Below are 23,904 nucleotides of genomic sequence, written 5' to 3'. Positions count from 1 at the left end.
GGGTGCATGAGGAGGCAGCCTCAGCAGAAGCTGCTCCAGCCCCTGCAGGGGGGAGGAGTTCTAGAACATTCTGAAATCTGCCTCTGGAAAGAGCGCTTTATTCTTGGCTTCTTGGATGTCCTGTCTTTCCTTCTTGCTTCCCCATCGTTTTCCATTGAATAATCAATTGTCAGGCCATTTTGGCTATGCTAACTGAGCTGACTTGAAAAGGCCTGTGTGACAGTGGGCGAAGGCCCCAAAGAGGACCCAGGGAGAACGGACAAGTGGTGGCCACCAGGCGGCACAAGTCCTCTGGTCTCTCCCGGGGCGCACCTCCTCAGGTGTTATGGCTGATGCTGGCTTAGGACCTTGCTGTCAAACTCATCTTCAGCAGCACAGTCCCTTTGAAAGAAGTACTCTTCCCTTCTAGAAAATTCCTGAAATTGCAGCTGTGCATGCCAAGAAGAGGGCCTAAGGCCTCAGGCCTCAGCCTCCAGCCCTGGAGTGCCCCTGGGACAGCTCCAAGAGGAGCTGGGAAGCCACCTCGAGCTGTCACAAAGCCCATTAGTAGCACGTCCTGCTCTGCCGTGTCTCAAGCCCAAGAGCCCCCACAGCTCTAGTGACAGGCGTTAAGGGCCGGGGGCTCTGGGCTTCTGTTCACCTTGGTTCCACAGCCCTGGCTGGTAGAGGACACAAGAGGAGCCGCTGCTTCCCAGAGCCAAGACTCCCATGGCTCTTGTTCAAGGAGCCCCTCCTACTGCCCCTGAACTTCATGCCTATCCAGTGCCCCTTCACTTCACGGTCTGCTCCAAGAAGGTTTCTGAGGCTGAGACCACACAGGCCACAGCACAGATGGCCTTCCTGTCCCCTGCACCAGGTTGAATTCTTCTCACACCCACCAGGCCTCACAAACATACACAAAGACACACACCTAGTCATACACAAATCCTCAGAACTCACAGATGTGGGCACCCACAGGACACACACATAGTTCCACACAAATCTCCAGTTACTCACAGATACGCAGAGACACACACACAATCACACACAAATATGCACACAGACACATAGTCACGCATAAGACATGAAAACATACAGGTACAGATACACACAGTCACACATAAATCATGACTCCCAGACACAGATGTAGACATACACACAATCATACACACTGTCATGCACAAATAGACACATAGTTACACATAAATCCTCAGACACCCATAGATATAGATACACATAGACATACACAGTCACACACAGAGAGGCACACAAATAGTCACACACACAAATATATACACAGATACTTGAATAGTCACACACATATACAGACACACACAGACACCAATATGTACAGAAATAACAGATGCACACAAGTACACACAGACACACAGCAACACACAATTTTACTTAGACACATGGACACACACACACAGACATATACACTAGGACTGAAGAATGAACTCTTTACAATGAATACTTTGGTGGTATTTGTTTGGAGTTGTACCCATGGCCATGATGTGGAGTCAGATTCTTGCAGTTTGGGGAAGGGGAGATTTAGTGGTCAAGACATTTTCATCTGGGTTGAATGAATGATAGCTCTGGGGCAATATGACACCCTAATGCGCCTCACCAGCCTGCTGTCTTAAACAGCCAGCTACTCCCTGCCCCTTGAAAACTCTAATTGTTCCTGCACCCACACTTTTCTTCCAAGCTCAGGGACAATATGGGTGAAAACAGCCATGGCAGATGATAGATTGGCCAGTTTGGGGGGGCTGAGCTGGAAAAGAGTATTCGCCTTCCGTGCCAGCTCTGGTTCTGATTAGTAGAGGGGTGTTGGGAAACTAGAACACTGTGCCGAGAAGGATTCAAGGGCAGGGTCCAGACTCAGTAGGAAAGAGGCCTGTGGGCTATTCACTCACTATGTGCCAGTGCCAAAGGGCAGATAGGATTGTGGTGACACAAATGTCAGAGACTTGTTTTCCTTGCTGTCTGTCATGAGTGAGGCCAACACATGCCAGGGTATTATCCAAGTCAAAGGCCAACTTTAGGAGGGTACCTTCTGTGTCCTGATACGGAGAGAGGCCTGAGCCCTAGGTATACCCAGGCCTCCAGCCCCCAGCCCACAATCCCCTATTCTGCTCCTCCTGCTTCCTGTGATCAGGGTGGTGTACAAGTGGGAGCTGATGGCCCGGTACCTCCTACTTACCTCGTTCAAACTGGAAATGAGACCCGAGGAAGAACTGGAGAGCCCAAAGCGTTTCTCGATGGTGGTGAGGCTGCTCTTGAAGTAGGCACTGTACAGGAGCTGGCAGAGCTGCAGGAGGCCGTGGCAGAGCACGAACACCTGTGGGGAGCAGACAAAGAACGGCCCGTGAGGCCTGCACACAGAGAGGCCTGGCACCCACTCAGCCTTCCATGCTGGGGCCTCCGGGTGAGGCCCGGTGGGCAGGCCTCTGTTTCCACGTCTGTTATACGGGGACATTTAGTTCATAGGGTGGTCCTGAGGGTGAAATGCCTCCATCATTATAGCATATCTCACTCCACAAGAAAGGCATCCCCAAGGGAAAGGCTCGACTTATCAGCCCGACATCTAGGGCATTCACCACCTTGAGTTGTCCCCAATGCCCCATGGGCTGCCGGGCTGACGTCCTCCTGTGCCCTGTGAGGGCTAAAGCCGCACCCCCCACCCCATCTAATTCAGCTCACTCCCAGGAGCATGTACAAATTCCGGATCCACATCTCCTGACCTGTCCTCCATCCCCAATACCCAGTCTCCAAGGACCACCTCTAATGTCTTCAATAAGGCGCCATGATGTACCACCCAGTTTGAATGACTGTCCCATTCACATCCTCACCAAGCTTGTTATGGCTTCTTGTTAGGCCTATCTTGGCCCCTTGCCGGGGTATCTATGGTTGTAGTTGTTCCTTTCTGGAAGGATGATCAAGGTCTTAGGGAAGAGACTGAGGCCATTTGTCACTGTATCCCATTGCATCCCATGTACCTTGTCCTGCAAGTACTGAGTAAATGTGAATTCCATGGTTCCTGGGGACAGATGTAAATCAGGCAGGTGGGCGAGGGGTTTGAGGGCATTCTTAGCTCCAGGCTAAGACATAGAAACTCTGGTGGTCCATTTTCAGAATATAGTATTTATCCTTAAATATAAAATTGGGATGTAAGAAAGGCAGCCAGAGGGGAAATAGATCAGAATGGAAAGTTACACAATAGCACCATGGCCTATGGATTTCTTTAAATAACCCAACTAGCCATTTTAAGTTTCCAAACCTGTATCCAATTGTAACTATAACCCTTCCCTTTGCCTTCCCCAATTTTAAAATTAGCTAATCTCTTAGATTGTAACCCTGAGTTTCTCCTATCACAGCAAGGGGCAGTGCTGTGTTATAGATAAAAGCAGGTGTTTGCTTGCCAGACTTTGTTCAGTAGCACACCCTTCTGCAGAAGTAAATTTTGCCTTGCCGAGCTACTTCCAAGTATGTGTCTGATTTCTCATGACATCCAGTATTTCTAACAGTTCAGGCCCTCTTGGGTTCTCAGCTATCGGGCCAGAAATGAATGGGTTCTAGGCCAGAAGTCTCAGTTCCTAAGTGGTCAGTGGAAGGTACCCTTCTGGGCCATGCTTTTGCTCCAGGGAAGGGTGGAGTGTCATTATGATTGTTGCAATATGTGTTACAATCACTGGACTAGAGGGCAAGTCCTGGCTCTGACTATCTGTGCAGAAGGTGATGTGTGGAGGATTAGAAAGTGAAAAGCAGAAAACCCATAATCTACAGGAGCTGCCACTGTAGGCAAAAGGAAAGACAAGAACCCAGAACAGATTATGGAAAAATAGCAAATGCTGATGATGGTGAAGTGCTGAGGCGCTTAATGCTCCAACATCAAATGTGGGGAGCTCAGGGGCGTGGAGGAACCACTGCGGAGATGGTTTCAGAGAACAGCATCTGCTTTATTGTGCAGCAAGAATGGCTTTTATAGCAGGTATGTGCCAGGTTATGTATAACAGTCATGATAGGCCAGACGTGATACATACATATCATCTTACGGAAGTCAAGGCACCAAGAGTCCAGAAACTGCCACGTAGCCCGACCCTGCACCAACAGGGGAATGACCTCTTGTCAAAGGAACAAGGAAATTGTGCTTACCAGTGTTCTGACAGCACTTTGTCCCAAAACATAGCGTTCTAAGTTGGGACTTCCCTGCTGCACAATGAGCAAGATAAGCATTCCTCTATGAGGACCCAAGGCTAGGCCCTGCAGCAGTGGAGGTGGTGGTGGTAGTAATGGGAAAGTGACATGGTCATGGTGATGGGGAAGAGAAAGTGATGCTGGTGGTGAATGTGAAGGTGAAGGTGATGGTGATGAGGAGTTGATGGTGATGCTGGTGGTGAAGGTGAAGGTGATGGTGATGGTGATGAGGAGGTGATGGTGATGGTGAATGTGAAGGTGATGGTGATGGTGATGAGGAGTTGATGGTGATGCTGGTGGTGAAGGTGAAGGTGATGGTGATGGTGATGAGGAGGTGATGGTGAATGTGAAGGTGATGGTGATGGTGATGAGGAGTTGATGGTGATATGGTGGTGAAGGTGAAGGTTAAGGTGATGGTGATGGGGAGTTGATGGTGATGCTGGTGGTGAAGGTGAAGGTGATGGTGATGGTGAAGGTGAAGGTGAAGGTGATGGTGAGAGGGAGGGGAGGTTAAGGTGATGGTGATGGTGATGGGAAGGTGGTGTTGATGAGAGGTGATGGTGATGGTGATGATATTTGTTAGTCTGATCATTTTCCACAGGCACAGGGCACCAAGCACATTCAATTCTCTGGTCCAGGAAAGACTTGGGAAAGAGACAATCTGATCTTTAATTCCTTGCCAGGTCCTTCTCCTCTGGCCATCCCCTAAAGGTTAATGCCCCCCAAACTCTGTAGTCTCCTTCTCTGGACATGGACCCTTTCTGCAATGCCATTTGCCACTAGAATGATGGTACTCAAAAATCTCAGTTTTCATTCCAGAACTTTCCCCAGAGCTCTGTACTCAGGTCCATTTACTATCTGTTGGACAGCTCCACCTTAGGTTCTCGGGCTCCTCAGACTAATGACTTGCCAGATGGACTCATGGCCTTCCCCCACAGACCTCTACTCTTTTTCCTTCATTTCCCATCACCTTCACTCAGCTTCCCAAGAATCCCCTGGACACATTTAGGACCTTGTGAAGTTGCTGAGGTTGGCTTTGAAACCTGCCATCCTCCTGCCTCAGCTTCCAGAGTCCCTGGGATTACCGGTGTGGGCCACCGTATCTGCCAAGAGCATTGGTTTTCATCCCCCTAACATCCGCCCCATGGCAAGAAGCTACGATTTCCTCTTGGGGGTCTCTCGTATTTGGCCCCTCTCTCATGTCCAGGTTCATGCCTTGGCTCAGCCCCTCACCACCTCTCCCCTGGATTACTGCAATACCTCTCACACGCCTCCTGTCTGACCCCTCCAAATCTTCCACCAAACCACCCCAGGAGAGCTTTCTCAAGAGCAAATAAGAGCAGGTCACACCCAAATCAACATGTCTCACTGGCTCCCACTTCTTGTGAATGAAAACCAATGCCCAGAGACTCCAGAAGCTGAGGCAGGAGGATTGCAGGTTCAAAGCCAGCCTCGGCAACTTAACAAGGCCCTAAACAACTTAGTGAGACCCTGCCTCAAAATAAAAATAATTTTTAAAAAGGGCTGGGGATGTGGTTCAGTATTGAGCACTGCTGGGTCCTATCCCTGGTACCAAAAATAAAAAATCCCCTGCCTGCCTACCTCTTTGGTTCTGTCCCCTGCTGAGGTTGATCATTTTTTGCAAAGATGGCCACACCAATATCTCCCATCCACATGCACCTCTTATAACGTGCCAATGACATGCCATAAAGAGGCAGGGTATATGTTCTGTCTCTTTGAGTATGAGCCACCTGGCTACTTGCTTCTAATGAGGAGAATGAAGCAGAGTAGAGCTATGTAACTTCTGAGGCTTGGTCCTAAACACAGGTAGAGAATGCATGGCCCATTCTCTCTTAGGATCCTTAGAACTCAGACACTGTTGGGAAGCCCCATCTTCCTTACTTGTGGGGAGCCCACAGTTGGTGTTCAACTGACAACTCCGGCTAAGATTTCAGCTCTTGGTCAGAGTTCACTGTCAGACATATGACTGAATGAGCCTTCAGATGATTCCCGTCTCAGCTTCTGATGCCAATTAAAACAGAAATGAGCTACCCCTACTGAGCCCTGTACCCATTGTAGGTTGCCAGGAAACCAAGAGCTGTCACTGATTGAAGCCCTAAGCTTTGGGTTGCTTTGGCAGGCAGCTTTGGAGACCAGCAACACCTGCTATCCACTTTGCTCCTTGGACATCATCAAGGTTCTACTCTCAAAGGTCCCCAGAGCACACACACTGTGCCTTTGCTCACAGTCTGTGCAGAATTATCTTCCCCTTTGTTATCTGGATTGCTCCCCCTGGCTTTCCGGAACCCCCGTACCCAGCACAGTGTTCAGTTGTGTGACAAGTTCGAGGTTGCTTCTGACAATCCTAAGCATCCTGTTGCTGACTTCACAGAGGCACATGAAGACTCAGCATGTGGCATCCAGCAGAGGAGTGAGGACCATCATAACAGCGGAGGAAAGACAATGATGGCTGGATCCAAGGCCTCGCCAGGGCAGTGGTCATGTAGGGAGGGCAGATCAGGGCCTCCTGCAGAGGCTGAATTGACACTGATTCCCGGTGGAGGAAGAGAGGTGATTGAGTTTCTACCATGACGGCCAGAAAGAGGCAAAGCTATACTGGACACAGGACCATGGAAGAAGAGCTTCTGTGGAGATGAGATCAGCTTTGGAGCACTCGAGTTTCTGAGCACTGAGCTCAGAAAAGACCATTCTCCTTCCATCCAGTTTAGTAATGAATTAACAGCAGTTACTAATCTCTACTCGCTTCCTCAGCAGTCTCATGAGAGGAAGATGGGAATAGTGTGAGAGAATATCTATCTCATATTTTTTCCTGAAAGATAGATTTTAAAAATTTCCTGTAAGTACAGAAATTCCCCAAGCTGCTAGGTGGAAGACTCCAGCAAGAATCAGCTGACATCTTTCCTCCCCACTCACCTCCAACCCCCTTACAGGCCAACCTCATCTCCAACTGTGGGTCACTACAGCTCTGTCAAGTCTGTGTACCTCATGGGTGGCCTAGCAGAGGTGCTGGAGTGGATGTGGACCCCAGGTGTAGACACAGAGATCAGATATATGACTATGGGGGGGGGGGGAGGAATGCCTGGAAATGAGACAGCAGTAGATGGATGGTTCAACAGAACTTTCTGGCCAGGGCCCTTCAAGGTCACAATCATTTGACCTCAAAAACTGTGTAATGTGGATTAGATCATGGGACCATGACCCAGGCTGCTCAAATCAAATACCCACTATATGGCCAGCCGTAAATAGAGTAAGGAACACTCAACATGGGGTAGAAGAGATAGAAACCCATCCCTCAAGGACATAGGTTTCAAAGTATTAATGTAGATGGATTGGAGAAAGCAGAAAAAGGGTTTCAGATCACCTACACTGTCACTCAGGCAATACAGTGCTCTGATTTTTGATGGTTTGGACTTTGGAGTTTCAGATCCTGGCTCATAGGAATGCATGACCTTTGGCTACTAATCTGATCACTCTGAGCAGCATTTTCTCCCACTTGTAAGTGGGAGCAGTAACACCTGAGTTATGGAGCCATCACCAGAGGATGAGTTTAAGGCACCTGGTGCTCAGCCTGGTCCACGCGGAGGGAGATTCAGTAAGTTAAGCTGACTCTACTCTCTCTTCTTGCTCCCCAAGTAATTCAACTTCTCTGTAGCTTTCAGTTTTCCTGCTGCATGAGAACTCTGGGAGCACAACTCTCAACAATGTGTTAACATAGAGCACCAGTTGCTCCAGACTTTCCAGCTCAAAAGGATTCCCTGAAGAAAAGAATTTGGAAAACATTGCACACTACCGTCCTTCCTCCTGAATATTTACATTTTAAAGGCTCTGAAATTCCTTAAGCAAAGACCTGCTTAAATTTGCTTAATCCAATTCCCCACCCCCAACCCACACCCTGTATTTTTTTTTTTTTTAAACCAAGGTATTGTATGTTGGCGAGGCTGGTCAATCTCCTGGATTGAAGCAAGCGATTCTGCCTAGTAGCAAGGACCACAGACTTGAGCCACAACACCCAGGTTCCCCATACTTCTTTAACTACGTAACCCCTACCCGTCCCAACCACCACCACTCTTCCCCTCGTATTATGGATACTAGAACTCTGCAGAATTTACTTTAGGGAAAGATAATATGTCCCATTTAGAAGTAGCTTATTTGGATCCTGTGATTTCTTTCTTTTTCTTTTTAGTTGTTGATGGACTTTATTTTATTCATTTATTTATATGTGGTGCTGAGAATTGAACCCAGTGCCTCACACATGTGAGGCAAGTGCTCTACCACTGAGCCACAACCCTAACCCAGCCTGTGATTTCCTTGCAAAAGGAAAACAAATGGTGTGTTACGTGGGTTGCCTTACCTTCTTTAAAATAGCACACTATCATTTTCTATCTCCTCGTTCTACTTTCTTTTTCTGGGCATTTATTGCTTCCTAAGATTACATCATGCATTTGATTTCTCCTTTATCCACCTCTGGCCCCCATCGGCATATTGACTTCATGGAGGAAAGATGACAGGTGCTTCTTAGGACAAAAAATTCCCAGTGCTTGGAGCAGTACCTGGTTCATGATGGGGGCTCAGTCCTTCTCAAGTGGGCAAGCATCTTTAGAGTATTCTGTTGACCCACGCTCACAGGACTCAGCCATCAGAAAAGCCACCTGCGAGGCTCAGATTCTCAATGATCTGTCCTCCATCATTTAAAAACGTCCCCTATGATGCAGCTTCATTCCATAAATCACACAATTCCCAAGGCACAGAAGAGCATTTGCCAGTTTTATCCCCAACACACTTAACTTGGTTCAATTCTAAATCACTTTTGGATATTTCTAACTCAAAATAAAAGGTTGAAGAATTGCAACTTGCCCAAGGAACTTTCTGGTGTGGAGGGAATAATCTATATTTTTATAATGGTGGCATTTATATAGGTATAGTTTACACTCATCCAAACTCAAACTTCCTTTATATTCAGAGATATGAAAAATTGTGTTCTATATGTGTAATAAGAATTGTGATGCATTCTGCTGTCATGTATTTAAAAAATAAAAGCAATTTTAAAAAAATAAAATCTATGCATTTTATTATATGCAAATGAAACCTCAATGATATTGACTGAAGAAAGACTGTTTCAAAAAACAATTTGTAACCACAAAGGTATTTAATCTTCTGACGCTTTATATGAATTCCACAAACATTTTTTTTAAGTTATGAACATTGGCAACGTCACTGGAGTAAGCTTGTTTGTTCAAGGGGCCTACTTTGAAAGGTTTAAGACCCATGTAAATATCTAGGTTAGTGTGTGAGTGCTAATTTAAACATCCAAGTTTACACGAGGGGTGTGTGCGTGCATGCATGCGTGCGTGTTAAAATTAACATGCCACTTAAGGCACATCTTGTAGAAGGAAGCTGGCAGAGAAATCTCATACTGGGGCAACAACATTTTTACAGGGTGGAGTGGGACTGGTTCTCTCAGGTGTCTAAATGCGAAGGTCATGCTCACAGCCCCATCCTCCCTCTAATTCTAACAAGCCCAGAGAGGGAGTGTGGAGAGAAAGAGAGGAATCAGAGAAACTGGAGTGGCCATGAAGATCTTTCTTCTAATAAAGAGGGGACCTCTTACCACCTGTGCCAAAGAGCTAAGGACGGCTGAAGAGATGCGGAGACACCAACTGAAGGTGCAGAGGTGGAACTGCAGGGATGTAAGATGACCATAAAAAATAAAGCATGAGGACAAGAAGGGACACCGCCACAGGCAGGGAGTATGGGAAAAGGCCACAGTACAGCTGATACACGGTTCCTCTCCATCTACATGCTCACAACTGGCTTTTCCCAACTGAACATTGGAACTATGATCTAACCCACATTAAACCACAGAGGCATCTCACCGTGGTCACAGGGACACTGGAGAGGAATTCTTAAGTTCAGTAATGGTACGGTGACCACCTGGTCAATGACTGACTCTGCTGTCAGCCAACTCTGATTTTGTCGACACAAACCTCAGGGGAGACACAACTCTAGAAAGTTCACCTGATTCCTTCTGACCCCTGTGATGTGACTTCACTGAGGCGATTCCATATGATGAGGGAGCCCAGGCAGGGGAAGGAAAGTCCTTAGGAGCAGGAGATGGCACTGTCACACAGCCAGTGACCTCCCAGTTGGGAACAACTGCTTCTTGCCCTAGGTGGTAATTGTTTTCCCAAACAGAACAGCTTTTCCAAAGGGAGGGAGGGAGGGAAGGAAGGAAGGAGAGAAGAAGGGAGGGGGCGAAAAATAGAAGAAGACCTTTCTCTCACATCCACAAGGATGCAGGAATCACTCAGGACTGTGCTGAAGGCCACTCTGCAGCTCTCTATATGACAGAGGGGACATTGGAGGTGACATTTGCTTAGCTTTAGCTCTGTTGACCTCTAGGAGTCAAAATCTGGTCTTGGAGACCATCTGTCCCTCTTCTCACTGAGCCAGAGCTGGCTCCACCCCAGACCCAGAGCTGACTACACTCCAGATGGACAGGAACACATCTCTTTGGAAGGAGAGCTTCCTAGCAATGCTGATACCCCAGGGCAGCAATTTGCATTTAGGAATTCCTTTCCATAGCCAGTTGGGTCCCACCTGTGAAATTAAAATCTATTTACATTTCTTCTTCTCACTTTTAATTTTTTAATTTACCTTGTATAAGTGTAATACTTGCTGTACATGTTCAGAAAGTCAAGCAGGGCTTAGCATGGCAGGACTGCACTCAGCTCCAGCCCACCACCAGTGTCATAGCTCAGGGACAATCACTTCTGTGGGTTGTTTTTTTTTTTGTAGTTTTAGTTTTTCTGTTAATTACACCCACACATCCCCAAATATACTTGTGCAACTTCTTGACTTGTCACTTTTGAGTGCTTGCTACTAGAGAAGAGAAATGAGCTCACTTAGACTTGCACCTCTGTTTCTCCCCCATTGCTCCCAGCTTTAATAGTCCTGGATTTTTATTGTGATCAGATCTCTTCATTTTGTGGCAACAAGCTGGGAGCGAGAGGGGCAGGCTTTCCCTCCTGGACAGAAGTACCCACACTAGTGATAGTTCCTCGGATCATGAAGGGAGGGTGTCTGGAGTCTGCCCTGGGGCAATGTGCTGTCCTGCACTATGACCGCTGATTCTACACCTGTCCCCTCTCTGGGGCTGTGCCTAGCTTCAGAGATGCCTGCCATGGTAGGTAGGGTACCAGCATCTGAGAAATTGCCCCTTCCCCTCCACTTCATCCATCAATATCCCATAACTACTTCCTATCCTACCATGGACTTGAGATCTTCCATATGTTCTCTCCTTGTTCAAGTTTTTTTCTGTTACTGTTTTTAAAATTATTTTTATTCAATACTTTCATTATAATGGGGGTACTGGAGATGAGGAGAGACAGACACTCTGCCCTCTTGAATTATAAACCTAATCTATTCCCTAACATTAACCTAGCAGATCAATTATTCTGTCCCCATTTTTTCAGGAGGGAAAAAAAAAGATTCTGAGAAGTAGATACAGTTGCTTCTTGACTTCCCATGGGGTTACATTCTGACAAATACATCATACATTGAAAGCACAATAGGTAAAAAAAAATGCATTTAATCCACCTAACCTACTAAATCCCATAGTTTAGAATACTTCCATGAGCCTACAAATGGGCAAAATCACCAAACATAAAGCCTATGATATATTAAAGTGTTGAATATCTCCTGTCATTTATTGAAGAGTGTATGGGTATGTTTTCATACCATGGTAAATTTGAAGTTGTTACACTGAATTTTCCTCAGTTGGGGACCATCTTCACTTATGAACTAAGCTACCAAACCAAAAAGTGCACCCTAATTCTTTCTCTCCCCCCACTACTTTCAAGTACCCTGATACTGTAACAAGAATTTAAAGGAAACTTTTGCTGAGTTCATGGACTCTTCACTTGGGCCTGCTGCTAGCTACTTTTGGGGTAGATTCCTGTATACTTCTGGCCCCTGGCTTTTTCCGCCCCCCCCCCCCCCCCCCCCCCCGATGTAATCCCTAAGCTCGTCTCAGTATCTCAAAAACAGGGCTTCAATGACTGGTCCTCCTACTTCTTCCCAGTTTGGCCAAGTATTGTTGGCATTATAAATCCCTTTCTTGCTTCAACACCATGCATCTCTCTTGATTGGATTCTCAAGGTGGTGGATGGCCGAATCTGATCTGCTGGGACCTCCAGAAAAAGGTCTCTGGCCTCAGACTCTGGAAATAATACTTCATTTATGTGACTGAATCTTCCAAAGTGGTCAGGTGGCCAGAACTGGCTCTGGGTGTCTGCTCATCTCCACTTACAGTTCTCTTTTTTTCAGTGTCTCTGTTCTCATAGCTCATCCTTAGTCATGATGGGCACTTCACCAATGGGTAAGAACTGAGGCGTGAGGCTCAGGGTTCAAGGGTCCCTAATGCAATGAGGACAAAAAAATGAATTCACAAGAGTGACTCCTAGTTATCTCCTGATGTCGTCAGAGAGGCAGGCACTTGAAACCGGAGGCTGAGTGGGCTTCTCAACTGGAAGAACTGGGAGCTGGAGTCAGAGGGGCCCCTTACTCCTTGTCCTTCCAAAAGAAAAAGGTAGTAAAGCAAAAAATCAGTATGTCCTTGAATGGAAAACTCCTTCAGTCTATCAGCCTGTCTGCTTCTCCATACCTTCAGCAGGGTGTGGCTTTGGATCCAAACTGTGGTCCAATGCCCCAGCAGGGAATATCTCTTTCAAGAAGTAATTCAGGAAATCAAGTATGTTCCCACGCAGGAAGAATGTCTGCACAAGATAAAGTTCAGAGATTCAAAATAGCCATCCTGGGGTCAGAGTTGGTGGTGTTCACAGCAGCAATAATAAAAGGTAGCTTTAGCATTTATTAGTATTATTATAAGCGAGACAAAGATCTTTGATAAGACAGGGCTCTGTGGGCCCTGAGAAGTATAAAAATCAGAACAATCTAAAAATAAACACATAAATTTCCATCACAAGCTCCTTGCTGCTTCAGAGGGAAGGAGCCCATTAGGGGAGCCGGGCCTGGGACCAGGAGGGAGATTGGCAGGGGCCTGGGGAGTCAGGTCCCTTGGAGTTCTCTCAAGGTCTAATATCTTCCCCCACCCCTTTTCTCTCCAGTCCCTTTTTGCCAGCCTCTATTATCCCAGAGGGACTTTGTGGTCTGACAGGGCTCCCTGATAGGCTTTTAGAAAAGCCACCCTTGAAGGCCCTGGAGAACAGCTTCTGGAAGGACAGGTGTGTCTGGCCTTAGTGGAGGCCACAGGAAAATACAACAGGCCCAGTAAGCCAAGTCCAAGAGGGACCCTCTTCCCATCTTTTGCATTGCCTGGGGGACCCCAGCCAATGGCATCTCTCTGAGCCGAGTCCTGACTCAATCGGACCCAAGCAGGGTTTTCCAACCATTTGTAACCTCTTATACTCAGCTTACACAAAAATCTCACTTGAAGGCCACCAGGAAAGACAAGACTAATATGGATTCCGGAAGTCCTAATCTGCATATGTATGTGGCTTCTGTTGTTATTTTGAATTTGTCTATTTTGTGTTATTATGAACTAAAAAAAAAAAAAAAAAAAAGATCTTTTGATAAGACAGGATCCCGGGCATCCTTAGAAGACAAAGATCAGAACCATCTGAAAATGAAATGTGCACATTTCCATGATGGCATCTTATTTGAAAGGTAGGCCATGAAAAAGAATCTGAAAAGCTTTCTAGTTCATGATAATACCAGAAATCCTACTGTGGTTGTTTTGTTCTTTTCCTAGTGGTGTCCTATCTGACACGCGGCGGCAGTGGGACCGTGTGACAGGAATCTACAGAGGGCTGCCTTTGCCAACAGCAGGGACCCTTTACCTGGATCTGCAGATGCCCTATGAGTAACTGGAAGCAGATAAAGCTCTGGGCATCTCTGCCTTAGTTTTTCATCTGTCTTCTTTATTACATTAAATGTTGGGTCAGGCCCCTGCTCAGCTCTGCCTTTAGACATGTTAATGACTTAAGGAATGTTTATCTAAAAAAACTAGTAAATCAAGGTTTATTAGCCCTAAATTAACCTATTTTATTCCCCTCCAAGACAGATGCCAGATCTACAGAAAGATTTATAGCATCCTGTTCCAGAACTCTGGAGTGGCCCAAGACGTTTTCAGTCCTTACCCCATGTCTTCCAGGAACAGCGGAAGACTGGCAGGCATGAGACTCCCCGCAAGCAGGAGTCTCAGGAGAACTGAACTGTCCCCTTCTAAGATCACAGACCTGATGCATAAACATCCTGAGCTGTTCACAAGCTGTAGGAATTGCCCCCTCAAGTGATAAGGACGTCTCTCAAGGGTGTCTCTGTAGCCATCTCACAGAACCAGACCGGAGACAATAAGCCATCAGATCAGTTTGACCAAGATTGTTTAGTTATGTATCTCTCTCAAGTTCTCACCCAATTCTTCTTTTATTTAAACCTAAAACTCATGTCAGCACCCCTAAGACAGGGCTGAGACACTGGATCTCGCTTTGCCTTCCCAGTGTGGACGTATTGATTACTTTTCTGCTTGGTGTTTGAGGCGAGTGGCCAGACAGGATTTATTAGGACCTCCCCACCACCACCACCAGAGTCAGACCTCTGGGCTAGGATTTTGGTACAAGTGGATGAGGTAGACAGCTGGACTTGTGTCTGGGATTTTGTAGTGAGATTTGTGAGAGGATAAAATGGAAGAGCGAAAGGTGAGAGATTGCCTGAGGGCTTGGGTCTGGGATCTGGGCTTTAGAAGTCTTAGATGCAAAAAACTAAAAGTTCTGCAAGAGATGAAACATAAGCATGTGAGACTAGATGAATTTACCAGATTAACTAGAAATGTGGTGCTCAAGGTTTCCCAGAAAAATAAACACTTTAAAACAAAATTATCAACTGGCAGTTATCTAAATATGTGTCCAAATTCTTCTTCAGAAATTCCTGAAATCTTTTTTTTTTTTTTTTTTAAGTCAAGAAAGCTCTCCTTTATGGAGAGCAAGTGCCGTCTTGTCTTTTGGGGAAGTTGGCTCAGGAGTAATTTGTTAGGACAAAATGAGGCCTCATTAGGAGATCTGCTTTGAATCCATTCAGGGCAGGAAAAGGACGTTCAGACCATATGAATATGGAAACTTTGCTATTTTATATCCTTCCTACTCTTTGTTCTCATAACAAGATGGGATGTCAATGTTTTTGCTCACATCCTGGAAGGGTTTGAAGATGAAGCCCTTCCCTTCCTGCCTTCAAGGAAAGGGAAGCCAGTTTTTCAGAGAGAGAAAGTGAGGATTGGGGACACAGTCTTAGAGAGCCTTGGATCTTAAGAGCTGATCCCAAGGAAGTTGGCCAGGAAAGGAGGGGCCCTGAGGCCCAAGAAGCTGGGTGACAGCCACAGGGAAACACTCTGGGAGATGGCGCTTATTTCCTTCATGTCATTGCATTTGTTAATTTACTTGTGCATTTCTGTCTCCCCACTTGTCAGTCTTGATCACTCTGTCTTCTGCCTCTGGCTATCAGCACATAACAAATGCTCAATAAATACTTGCTGAAATAGTCAATCCTCCTACCTGCCCTGAAAGGTACAAATGACTCTTTGGGCTTATGGAGGAAGAAACAGGCTCAGGAGAGCTTGGAAAATTGTCTCCTATTGTATTTGGTAGGTGGTAGCAGCCAACAGATGCCAAGTCAGCCCATCACTCTGTTCCATCACCACACCCAGGCTCATGAGGGTTCAGCAGAAGGAGTGCCAAGGAAATTGTGTTCAGCAATGTTGCCAGTTGCTGTTCTCCAACAGTTGCTTTACCTGAGTTCTACAGGATTTGACACTCGCCATTTGTAATGTCACTTGACTTCCTAGTGTTCTCGTTAGCTCCAACTGTTCCCCCTTAGTAATCCCGTGAGAGGCTTCTCCTGTCTCCCTGCCTGATGTTGACGGCACTGGGGCTCTGTGCCCAAGTCTCCACATACTCTTCACTCTGTGTCCTGTTCATCTGGTCACAGGGAGTCCTGGGCTGTGTCCTGAAGATGCCTTCCTAGCAAACTGTGTCCCTTACATTTCAACTTCGACTCCCGATCACCCCTCACATCCATGCCCCAGACCGGCACTGCTCCCCCGTATCACCTCCTCCTGATTTCAGTCTTTGCTTGGTGCTTCTTCAAGTCTTCAAGCTGCCATACCCACCTCCTCTAGCCACCCTCCAGTCCCCAGCCGCTCTCACGTGGCCCATGACCATGACCTCCTGGCTGTTTCCTACACCCACTCTCTTCCCCTTCCCATCTATTTTTTAAACAACAGCCAGAGAAACCTTTTTTTTAAAAAAAATTTATTCAAGTATGACATTCCCCTCCAAAATGCATAAATTGTAAAAGTATGGCTTGAAATTTTTCACAAGCTGGGTATACCTAAGGGATTGGTACTCAGAGCAAGAAACAGATTGTTGCCTGCTTTGCCGGAAGCGCCCTGGGGCCCCCTCTCATCACCCACCTTACCTCCAGGGTAATGACTCTCTTGACTTCTAAGAGCAGAGGTTGGTTTATCTGTTTTTTACTTTATAGACAAAGAATCAGATAATACATCAGTACAATCTTCTAAAAATGGAGATCAGTACTTGTCGTGACTGTGGAAACCCTTTCAATGGATTTCCAGCACCTTAAATTCAAATCCAAGCACAGTATCCAGCCCACAGAGTCCTTCCTACTCCAGGTCCCATCTATCTTCTGCTTTCTCTGAGCTTCCTGCCTCAATGGCTGCCTCTCAGGTTCCAATCTATCTATATGCAGTGCTTGGTAATAATCAGTGGAAATGTGTAGCTGAGAGTCCACATCAGATGGTGCATTGCCTTAGAGACTCTGGGGCTGGGGGATATGGTCTCTGCTTGGGGTGCTCTTTATTCCCACCCACTCCTTTGGTTAATTTCTACTTATCTTTCTGGTGCAAAAAAATCCCTCCTGTTACAGTTCTCTATTGTTCCTTCAGGGCACTGAGTTCAGATTGCAATTACAACCACCAGGAGTGTTTTGGGTCCTGTAGCAATTCTGGTACCCAATGCATATATGTCACCAAAAAGACATAAGGAGGGATCTTAAGTGGAAGAAGAAATCCTCTCTATAAATAATGATGAATGAACAAATCAAATAATAATCTTTGGTGAATGACCCCACCAGTTACCTAGGTATCCAAAAGTCAAAAGTGAGTAAATACAAAATTATTAAATTGGGTTGTAAATTCATTGAAGAAAAAGATATCTTCCCTTTATTGTGTCCATTTTCTCCCGAGAAAATTCTGGAGACATAGGAAATGACTTAGCAAATGCTTTTAGGTTCTTTCACTTTCTTGAGAATACCCAAGGCCCATTCCATCCCAGAGCTCCCAAGAAAATCATCTGTATTTAGAGAATTGAAGCCCTGGACCCAGTTTTGCCTCTTTGGCTCTACCAGGTTTGATTTGGCAGACAAGAGACTGGAGACTCACTCTCTGAGCATGAGGAAGGGAGATAATCAGGCTGTGTCCCTGAGGCACCCAGTGAGGAGCTCCAGGAAGTTTCATCAGGAGCTAGTCAGTGTCCCCCAGGGAAGGGGAAGGAACCCTTGCCCAGGGAAATCCCTGCCCTGAGGCATCTGCATCCATCCACCACCAGCTCAGCCTCTGCAGCAGCAGTAGCTCCAGGAAGACCTGGAGCACACCTAGCCTGCTCAAAGCCACAGTAGAGGTCTGAGAACAAAGTTTCAAGAGTCTGTAATGGGAGCCCCAAGTAGTAGATGCTTAAGAGCAGGGACAACAGGCTGCCCACGAGTAGAGGAGACCACATGGAGGGACAAGGCGCCTGACAGTCCTTCCCCCAGGGGCAGCCCTGAGCCCTGCTGCTGGTCAACACTGTCTCCACTGACTGCTCAGATGTCAGAGTCTGTCCTGAGGCTATGCATTCCAGAATTTCACCTAGGACAGACAGGCAAGCTCAGCTGCCATTCCTTCCTGACTTCCAGAGCCAGGGGCTTCCCTGCAACAGGCTGTATCACTGACAGAGACATCTGTTTCCACACAAGACCATTCCCACACCCTGTCCTAATCACCCTGGATTCTCCTTCCCTGCCTGCCTGCCCAGGGACCCTGATTCACAACCACACGCTGTCTTCACAGGTGTCCTCTCCCTTCCAAGACACTGCCACTCCCAAAGTAATGAGCAACGCTTTAAAAAGTTGGTGCCCTACAAAGCAAGTCCTCAGCAGCTGGAATAAGATGTTTAGTGGGGGGAAAAAAGGAAGATACGGCAAGTGACAAAGCAGATTGACCCTATGTAGGAAAAACACTTCACTTCTGGGGGCATCCCTTCTTGTTTTTCTGGTGGCAAGTAGGAGAAAAAGGCTTTTTGTCTAATACTCAAATCTCTGTGTCCCACTGGACAACTCAACAGAAAGAAATGTGTTCCCTAAGCACTAAGCTAGGAGCACATTCCTGATCATGAAGCAAGACGTCCTATAGATCAGAGGAGGGTCATATAACTTGGTCAGTTTACCCACTGGCCAACAACAAATACCAAAGATATGGACCCAAAGGACCACATCTCCTGTGGATGACTCTGGGCACAGAGGACTGGATGCTCATCCCCGCCACACCCTGTGGGTCTCCACTTCCTCCCAAGTGCCTCTTAGCTTCAGTTCCACCCATGACTCCCAGCAACAAATTTCATAATTCTCTCCAACCTACTGGAACTTGCAGCAGGACTTTCTCTGCCCCCAAGTTTCCTCGATGAGCATTATGGGTTGAGTCATACTCCCAAAAAACATATGTCAGAGTCTTAATCCAGGGACCTGAATGAGACATGGGTCTTTGCAGATATAATCAAGTTAAGATGAGAAGTCATATCAATATATGGAGGACCCTAATCCATTGGCTGATATCCTTTTAAGAAGAGGAAATTTGGATACAGAAACACATGAGGAAGAATACATGTGACACTGGAGGCAGAAATTGGAGCAATGTGTTTCCAAAGCAGTAAATGCCAGGGATTTCAAATAATCCCTAGAAACCAGGAGAGAGGCATGGAATGGGATCTCAGCCTTCAGAAGGAACCAACTGAACCAGCACCTCAATTTTGGATTTCTAGCCTCCAGAATGGTGAGAGAAAAATTTCTGTTGTTTTAAGCATGCAGCTTGTGATATTTTTTTGTTATGGCAGCTCTAAGAAACCAATACCCTGGGCCAGGGCTTTGGTCTGAAGGCAAGGGCTAAGGGCACGAGCTTTGCACGAGATCTGAATTTGATTCTTGACTTTGTCAAGTACTATAAACCATAAGATGATAGGCAACTGATATTTCTTTGAGGCCTCGGTCTCTTCATGTGTAAAGTATTGATAATAGTAATGACCATTAATAGTCATGCAGGATTATTTGGAGACTAATATGATATGTTTACAAAGTGCTTAGCACACAGCCTTGCTCTTAGTGCCAAGTAAGTGCTCACCTTTGATGGCTGTCTTCTCTGGTAATGGTACAAAATTTAATTCCCTGGGTCTGAAACATCTTTGACAGATTTTATCCAGGGCTATTGGTAGCATATAATTGCTAATTCTGCCCGGAAGGAGCATTTAAGATAATGAGCAAATATTTGTTGGCTATCATTCTCGGCCAAGCACATTGCAGGAGAGACCAAGGATCAAACAGGAGGAGACCCCACCCCACCCTGGGAGCAGTTTGTTAACGAGATGAGGCAGGTGGACACTATAGCAGCAACCACTCTGGAGGTCACATAGCAGATACTGGAGGTGACACAGTGTGATGGTGTCAAATGACAAGGGAGAGTGAGGGAGAGGTCCTTGAAGAAATGAGTTGGAGCTGGGTTTTTGAGGATAAGTCGAATTTCAGAAAGTGGAGAGGAACAGAGGCGCCATCCCCAGACGTAGGACACAAGACAAAGAGTGGATTACAGGGTAATCACGGGTCAGGAAAAAAAAAAAATCTGGTTAGTCTAAGAAAGTTCTGGGTAGGTGAGAGGAAGAAACCAATTAAAGAGAGGGTTGGTACCCTACAGGTACCATACTCCGGCAAAGTATGACTCCGTCTGGCATTAGTGAAGACTTCTGAGCAGGGATGATGGCTGCAGACTTTTTAGAAAGGTTGACCTGCAACAGGTGAGACAGCAGACAGGTAGAGGTACAGGGACAAAGTAGAAAAGCCTCCATCAGGTGGTGGTGGTGACCAAGGAGAAATATGGTAGAGAAACTCAGGCAAGGCAATGGCCTGAGGACTGAGGAGGTGCAGGGGTGGTGAGGGGCTCCTGATGACCAAGAGAGGGGAGGGTAATGTTAGGGAATCAAGGGGTTCAAAAGACAGGTGGAGTTGGGTAAGAGGTGGGGGGCGAATGGAGACTGTTGAGTCGAGGGGAGAATAGTGGAGACCTCCAAGGAAGAGTGTGGGGGCAGATCCAGGGAGGCTGGGCAGGACACCTCTTACCCACCTGGAGCCACAAGACCAGTTCTCTCCAGCCTTGTAAACAGGTAGTGTCCACTGGAGTTGCATAGCTGGGGAAGAGTGTGCAGGGAGCTGACTAGCGGTGGTATCAAGAAGGGATCCCTGGGTTTCAGCCAAGCCAACAGGTGGCTCTAGGGAAAGAGAGTCTCATTTTTGTCAACTGTTCAACTTCACACCCTGGAAGATTCTTTCTGGACCATATGGAACCCAAAGAACCACATTACATTGGGAATCCAATAGCTACATTTGGATTCATTCCAGGCTGGTGCCCTGGAGGAAGACTGTGCTTAGAGCAGTCCTGTCCATCATCTCTGCTCTTTTGTCTCTTCTCCCATGAACAGAACCTCATTGGTAGACTCCACACGTTTGCATGTACCCATTAGTAAGTGGAGGACTTAGCTGAAGCAGAGCCCCAGGGATGCCTCCTGACAGAACCTCACCAGTTAAACTGGCAAAAGAACCAGGACAAAGGCCCCATGGATTGACAGATGCGCTAACATATCTGAACCCCAGCTTTTCAGACATGGAAGAACCGGAGCTAATGGGGGCCCTTGATTCCTACTAACATATATAATTTGGGCCAAGTCAAATTTCTGGTGAGGTCTTTGGATGATAGAGATCTGCCAATGTGGCCCCACCATGTCCCTTCTACAGGACAGGGGTGGACGGCTTTGTCAGTGAAGGCAGCACCAGGAGAGCCGGTGGTCAGGCCATCGGCTTGGTCTTATGTGGTCACCCCACCCCCACCTCAGCACATGGCCTGGGCCACCTGCTTACCCCAAGAAGCCTCTGCTTGTGCTCTCCTCTATCACTTCGACTAATTTCTAGACCTTTCCAGACAGGGAGCTGCTGCTTCCACAGCGTCCCCTCTCTTGCTTTCTCCTCTGTGTCTCCAAGTGTCCCCTCCCCCTCCCTCCTCCCCTCCAGTCCTCAGCTCAGCAAGGAGGGGAAAGAGAAACATCTGCAAGGTTTAGATAGGGAAAGGGGGAAGAAACTGAACAAAATAGGAGAGAGTGACTTTCACCAGTACCACCGAAAATGCCCAAATCCTTTCTCAGAAAATCTCCTTCATGTCCCAGGCTGATGTTAAGAAAGGAAAGGAAACTGGTTCATGCGGAGGTCAAGGCAGAAGGTCAAGAAAGGCATGCTTGCGTCTTTCCCGTGTTTAGATAACAGCCACCAAAACATGCCTCCCTGTACCCACACCCTCTGGTACTCCCTCCCAGCCCCCATGCCAGGGCTCCAGAGAACAAGGGAGTAGGTCACAGTGAGGCCCTCCCACCCATTGCTTGGGATGGGTCAACCAGGGCATCTTCTCTGCAAAGTAAGCTGTCCAGTCCAAGCCTGGGAAATAAGGCCAAGAGCAGGTACAGAGAGAAAAGTAAGCCAATTTCTCAAATTCCCTGTTTACCTACAGTATTGAAACTTGAAGCTAGAAATATTCTTTGGAACACTCCTGACCATTTCAGCTTCCCAGACCATTTGTCCTTTCCAAACTATCTGGGGACAAAAAGAGGTAGATATAGAACTTAGTCTAGCACCGTGAGTCCGTGCGCCCCAAACACCCCTGGAGATTCTCTGAATTCCAGTATGTGGCAGCCATTCCTTGGTAAGAAGGCCCCATCTCAGCACCCTCCCACTCTCAGGTCTCCCGGCTCAGGAAGATCTCAGGGTTCATGGTGCATAGCCCTTGGCTTTGCCCAAGCCACGGAAGGAGGTTCTGGGAAGCCTTCACTGGCCATCTAGAATGTCCCTGCCCCCCTGCAAGACTCCTCCCATCCCTGGTGGCTCCCACATTAGAAGCTCCTGTTCTTTAGCAAATGTTTGGACTGAATACTGATTACTTCCTCCCAATCACTTTAATGAATAAATATCTTGGCCACAAGCATCTTACACATATCTCAGTGGCCTCTGCATGTGAATCAGTGCTCCAAGATGCTCTAGTCTCAGAGCAGATGTTGTCTAACTGGAGGGCACATCAGAATCACCTAGAGGACTTGCTGAAACAACTTGCTTGGTCCCTCCAGATTTTCATTCAGTGGGTCTGATATGGGGCTCAAGAATTTGCCTTTAAAAGGAGCCAATTCCATTGGTCTAGGAACCACACTTTGAGAACCCATGCCTTAGAGTCAAGTAGGTATTCCTGAGCTCTAGCCTAAATCCTTCTTTCCTGTCATCCTTTTCCTCAACTTCTATGTGCAAATCTATTCTGTGAGTGGGGTAGCCAAAAAGAAATCTTTCTCTAGGGTAAAACTGAGTCAACCCCTTGACTTCTCTACTCCCCTCGGCCATCTTCCCTGGGCATGAGGACTCTATCCTGGTGAGGGTTGGCCTGCACTGTTGGTATGGCTGGGAGCACCCCAACAACTGGTCCATCTGCCAACTACTCTGCTTTGTCTAGAGTTCTTGAAGGCAGTGCATGGGAAGGTGGTTTGATCATCCACACCTGGTTGGTTTCGGCTGGACTTTCTACCTGTAGGTTTCAAAACTCCTGAGTGAAATCACCAATAAGCATCTTTAGGTGGGGAAAGATTAGCTAAGCAAATACTTGACGCCTACCAGCTGAGGTCCTCAGAGCAGCAGACATGAGCTCACCCCCTTTCCAACACCACTGGTTGACTCATGTCTACAGCTCAGGGGCCTGTGACCTCAGTGACAAGCAAGGTAAGGAAGGGGAATCTAGGTACTGGTGATATGTTGGGCCTTTGATCTCTGTGGCTCTGGAAGAGTTGGTGCAGAAGAGGGAAAGATACCCCAGACATGGGATTTTCAAGCTGTGGGGAGGAGCAGACAGGAAGCTCCATTCCAGGACCCCTTGCAAAAGTTCACCCAAGCATGCCTTCCTTCCGCCAGCAATTCCACCAAGGCCCCCTAGCTCCCTGCATCTGTCCTTTAGTGTTCTCTGTGGCTAAATGGTGCTCACCACTCCTGGGGCCCTCCGACTGCTACTGCCACATTCTGTCTTGTATGTGCCCAGAATGTCATTGCCTTTGTCATTCATGATTCTGTGACAGTGGTTTTGATGTGTCAGCTTGGCTAGACTACCGTCTCCACCTACTCAAACACTAATCACAACACAGGTGTTGCTGTGGAGGGAGTTGGCAGATGTAATCAAAATGTACCATCCCTTGGCTTTCAGTGAGGGAAATTCTTCTAGATAATCTGGGTGGGTCTGATTTAATCAACTGGAAGACCTTAAAAGCAGGGTTGACAATTAAGAGTGTGAGGGAGATGGTGGGG

General features: G+C 47.0%; 1 protein-coding gene across 1 annotated transcript in view; it reads right to left on the bottom strand.

Annotated features, from left to right (window-relative positions):
- The window catches only part of Slco2a1 (solute carrier organic anion transporter family member 2A1), an 83,581-nt gene that overhangs the window by 43,051 nt on the left and 16,626 nt on the right, over positions 1-23,904 (bottom strand). Inside the window, exon 2 of the mRNA XM_027934062.2 lies at positions 2,186-2,323. Coding sequence (XP_027789863.1) covers positions 2,186-2,323 — 138 coding nt within the window. The remainder of the gene's footprint in view (positions 1-2,185; positions 2,324-23,904) is intronic.

This window comes from Marmota flaviventris, chromosome 8 (assembly GCF_047511675.1).
Source record: "Marmota flaviventris isolate mMarFla1 chromosome 8, mMarFla1.hap1, whole genome shotgun sequence".
NCBI classification, from domain to species: Eukaryota; Metazoa; Chordata; class Mammalia; order Rodentia; family Sciuridae; genus Marmota; species Marmota flaviventris.
Note: the sequence above shows the minus strand (reverse complement) of the source record. Positions and strands in the feature narration are given on the sequence as shown.